At 46.7% G+C, this 5,000-nt stretch overlaps 1 protein-coding gene and 1 non-coding gene across 3 annotated transcripts in view; one reads left to right on the plus strand and one right to left on the minus strand.

Annotated features, from left to right (window-relative positions):
• Nucleotides 1-1,307, minus strand: part of LOC134179228 (small subunit ribosomal RNA) — a 1,816-nt gene extending 509 nt beyond the window's left edge. Inside the window, exon 1 of the ribosomal RNA XR_009969837.1 lies at nt 1-1,307. This exon is cut by the window's left edge and continues 509 nt beyond it. This is a non-coding gene — a ribosomal RNA (small subunit ribosomal RNA).
• LOC134178773 (saccharopine dehydrogenase-like oxidoreductase) overlaps nt 1-5,000 on the plus strand; it is a 12,624-nt gene that overhangs the window by 5,543 nt on the left and 2,081 nt on the right. The window contains exon 2 of one of the 2 annotated variants that reach the window (XR_009969702.1): nt 4,506-4,711. Coding sequence is in view for 1 of the 2 variants with exons in the window: in XM_062645664.1 (XP_062501648.1) it covers nt 4,531-4,711 (181 nt within the window). In the remaining variant the exon portion in view is untranslated. Of the gene's footprint in view, nt 1-4,372; nt 4,712-5,000 lie in introns of those variants that run through there. The other variant, XM_062645664.1, reaches the window with a different exon arrangement.

Below are 5,000 nucleotides of genomic sequence, written 5' to 3' on the forward strand. Positions count from 1 at the left end.
ACTCCACCAACTAAGAACGGCCATGCACCACCACCCACAGAATCAAGAAAGAGCTCTCGATCTGTCAATCCTCACTGTGTCCGGACCTGGTGAGTTTTCCCGTGTTGAGTCAAATTAAGCCGCAGGCTCCACTCCTGGTGGTGCCCTTCCGTCAATTCCTTTAAGTTTCAGTCTTGCGACCATACTCCCCCCGGAACCCAAAAACTTTGATTTCTCGAAAGGTGCCGAAGGAGTCGTATCATAACGTCCTCCGATCCCTAGTCGGCATAGTTTATGGTTGGAACTACGACGGTATCTAATCGTCTTCGAACCTCCAACTTTCGTTCTTGATTAACGAAAACATCCTTGGCAAATGCTTTCGCATGCGTTCGTCTTCCATAAATCCAAGAATTTCACCTCTGACAATTGAATACGAATGCCCCCAACCGTCCCTATTAATCATTACCTCGGTCCCAGAAACCAACAAAATAGAACCGACGTCCTATTCCATTATTCCATGCTAATGTATACAAGCCGACGCGCCTGCTTTGAACACTCTAATTTTTTCAAAGTAAACGTCCCGAGTCCCGCGCACGCTCAATCAAGAGCACGCGCGGCCCTCGAGAGAAAGCCGCGCGCGACCAGTGACGCGCCGTTAGGCGGACCGGACGCGCGCCGCCGAAATCCAACTACGAGCTTTTTAACTGCAACAACTTTAATATACGCTATTGGAGCTGGAATTACCGCGGCTGCTGGCACCAGACTTGCCCTCCAATCGTTCCTCGTTAAGGGATTTAGATTGTTCTCATTCCAATTACAAGACCTACGAAGGCCCTGTATTGTTATTTATTGTCACTACCTCCCCGTGTCGGGATTGGGTAATTTGCGCGCCTGCTGCCTTCCTTGGATGTGGTAGCCGTTTCTCAGGCTCCCTCTCCGGAATCGAACCCTAATTCTCCGTCACCCGTTGCAACCATGGTAAGCCGATACCGTACCATCGACAGTTGATAGGGCAGAAACTTGAATGATCCGGCGCCGGCGCGAGGCCCTGCGCTCCGAACAGTTACTATGAATCACCAAAGACCGGGACTGACGCCCCGCATTGGTTTTGAATCTAATAAATACATCCCTTCCGCAAGAGTCGGGACTCGACGCATGTATTAGCTCTAGAATTACCACGGTTATCCATGTGGTGAGAGACCATCAAATAAACTATAACTGATTTAATGAGCCATTCGCAGTTTCACCGTATAAGATCGCTTATACTTAGACATGCATGGCTTAGTCTTTGAGACAAGCATATGACTACTGGCAGGATCAACCAGGTAACGGCCCTCGCGGCACGAACGTCGACGCGCTGCGCATCGACGTCGTCCCGAGTGCGATCGCCATCCGATTCGTGTTCTCGCCCGACCCGTTCTACGAGACGCCTACCGAGTGCAACACACCGACTGCTTGCCCGAGCGGACCTCGCAGCAACTCGGTGTTTGCCTTCTGTGCGGTCGCCGCGTCGGTGCGGTTGCGCACCGGATCGCGGCGTCCACGCGCTCGTCATTCACATGCCGACTTTCGTGCAGCCGAATCGTGCTCGCCTTTTTTTTTGCCTTGTCTGTGTGGTCTCGGATTGTGCCGGCCACGCTTTCACTCGCGGAGCACGAGGCAGCTCTCTACCGCAACCGCCCGGCGAATGCTAGTGTGTCGACGGCTACCGATTCTCGCTCGTCCATCCCACAATAAACGCTTCCGGAGGATCGAGGTCCCGATCGTGGAAAGTTTCCCACGTTTATCGAAACGATTTCTCACGTTTATCGACAAAAGCCGGAAAACGCTTTCCCACGCTCGACGTTCACACATTTAGCGACGTCGTCGAACCGTCCTCCCTTATCCCTAGGTCCCTTAAAATAGGAGAAATCAGATATGCTATTACATATGTAACGAGCTCCGGAAGTGTTTAGAAGCCGCGGACGCTGGCACGCGACCGTCGACACACAGCTCCAAGACGTCCGTTTGATCTCTGCCCGTCCCGTCACACACGTTGCGCTTCCCGTTTCGAACCGAAACGGCAGTCTCTCCGAGCGGGACCATCTTCACAGCGCTTCAAACCGGTCACTCTCGGAGAGCGTGAGGGGGCGGCAACCGGCCCCGCCCATCCACTTACTCGGCCTCTTCTCCATGGCCACTCGTCGCCCGGGTAAAATGTTTGGCTCTCTACGACACGAATGAACTGGACGGACGACGCGGCAACCGGCGACTCTTCTACGGTCACGCGTGCGGCAGTTTTGAGCTTGGAGGGCGTGGCCCATTATATAACTTTTGCTCTGGACCGATTTAGCCAGTGCAGAGAACATCCACTGATACAATCACACACAGAGAGACTCGTCTTCCATCGACGCGTTTAGGTATGGTTACAAGCTCGCACGTTACTTGCGCTTTCATGCGACTCCTCGACTTCGTTCGGTGGGAGTGGCCGTGCAATCACGCGATCTTGGTCCGAGCGTCGTTCCATCTGGTGATTCTAACGAAAACTGCTGCTCCTGGTTGTTGTTGTTAACGTTGTGGTGGTGGTGGTGGTGGTGGTGGTGGTGGTGGTGGTGGTGGTGGTGGTGGTGGTCACGTCTTCAGGGGTATGCTCATACCGGCCCGTACATGTGAGACTCTAGACACCTTGTTGGTAATTCGGGTGTAGCAGTACCAGGTTCCTGGTTGACTGAACACCATACACTGAACACTATGCTTACCTTATTTATCTCAATTGTTCAGCTCATTTCGCAACTGCTGTTCTTCTAGTGAATGGCAATTTACAAGTTGGGAAATTGTTTATATTCCAACTGATCAAATCACACTGAGAAGAAATTGCATGTTTGGATTGCAAGATGTTTCTGTCTCAATTCCTCGTAGAGCACATTCACATGTTTATATATACAGACATATACATAGGATGGATGTCAGGTCATATTATCTGTGGATGAGATCAGAGTTCTCCAACAGATTCTACGTTCTTCGCTGCTCAGGCAAGCATCTTGCAATTGTATCCTGCTCTTTGTGTATCATCATACAGAAGCAGATCACCCATGCACTAATATGGTGATCCCAGAAACTTAATCAAAGATATACAGAGTATACGATATGGTCTTATTTATGAGTAGTCAAATACTGTAGTCTACATGCTACATATTAGTATGCATAGTGATACTGTTGTACACTATCAATATTAGTATAGATAGCTAGCTGGTCTACCCATAATGTCCAATGCAGATAGAACTAATTACATGATGTTAAATGCACCTTGCACCTTTGCAGAAGTATAGTACGTACTTGTGGCGTTGACATGACAATAATTCTATAGTTTATTTGAAGTCTAAAAGTTCATTACTAGCAGTTCTATTGCTTCAGTCGTTGGTGCTTTTCGGATTCTGTCAATGAAGCATCCATAAACAGGTTACACTGAAATAATTCAGGAATCTGTATACCCACAGCAACATTCTCAACCTGTCCAAAATCCAAAATGAAGAGTGTTCTTTGGTACGCGAGATGTATTCATTTTCGCATAAATCTAACAAACAACTGGTATTGTAATCTGGTTTTGTGGTTGTAAGGAGCACGAATAATAGCTAGTCTCTAGAATTTCTAGAAAACTCTGAATTGGCACGTTGACTGCATGTGGTGACATGACTTTTATGTTAATCTCACCAAATGATAACGTTTCTATGATGCAACTATCGTGTTTAGGATTGATTGTTTGTTTCTTTCCCATGCAGAAAAGAGCACGAAACTTACTTTTAACAGTTATTTATTCAACAACTATAGTGGTACTCTAGCTAGTAAAGTTACTCTCTGATCTATCTACGCTTGTGCTTGTTTCTAGAGTCTAGGAACGCTTTGTTCACAGCTCTCCAAAGCTCGTGCTCGTGGAAAGTGGACTCTCCCGGGTAGAAGAATCGAACCAGCGCTAATAAAGTAGACACACACGCACGCACGCACACACACACGCACGCGCGCACACACACACACACACACACACACACACACACACACACACACACACACACACACACACACACACACACACACAACACACACACAAGATGCATTCTGGCTGCAATCCACACTGTGTCTGGGGCGAGGCTACATGCCCCACTGCTCCTAGGAATAGACACGGAAATTCTAGCGACGGAAATGATATCATCTGGGATACTTGTAAAAAACAAGCGAAAACTAGAGACGTGCTTTTCGGGCGAACGAAAATTGTTGGGATTTCTAGGCTGTCAACCTCCTTGTATTTAATTAATTAATTAATTAGAAAGGAAAAACCGGCTGCTGCAATTATAAAGTGTTTAATTCTTAAATACATCTGTTTTAGTTTGACTGTCCTTGTCTGATTATTTCAACATTGCGAAAAAGTCCGGACAATCGAGGTCGTAGAGTGTGTACATGCATGTACACGTGTACACACGCTATCACTGTCGATGCGGCACGTCATACACGTACGCCGGTCGGAACTGTATGTTAGCGTGCTGTCGTCGTAGCTAGCTAATCACGTGAATAAGAAGAATGACTGAAGAAGCGAAGCGAACGTACGAGCTTGTGGTGTTTGGTGCGTCCGGTTATACTGGTGAATTTGTGGCTGAAAGAGTCGCAAAACGGGCAAGGGAAGTCTCTCTTTCATGGGCAGTCGCAGGCAGAAATCTTGCAAAGCTACAGAAGGTTGTAGACGATATTGCCAAGTCAACAGGTAAACCTGTAAACGCATATAGCACAAACAAATGGAAAACAAATATACAGAGTTTAGAAACAATTCAATTGTACACGTGATAATTTAGCTAATAATTAATTAATTTATTATTAATTGATATTAATCGATTAGCTAAACAATCGAGTACTTACGGAGATCAATTATATGCGTACCATCGTTTTCTATGTTACAAAGTAGAATCCAGTCTGACTAATTGGCACAAATTCTAATTTGTTTGACATAGCTGATTAAGTAAGTAATATATTTAGTTGTGCAATGAATGTTTTTA

Source organism: Corticium candelabrum, chromosome 4 (assembly GCF_963422355.1).
Source record: "Corticium candelabrum chromosome 4, ooCorCand1.1, whole genome shotgun sequence".
NCBI classification, from domain to species: Eukaryota; Metazoa; Porifera; class Homoscleromorpha; order Homosclerophorida; family Plakinidae; genus Corticium; species Corticium candelabrum.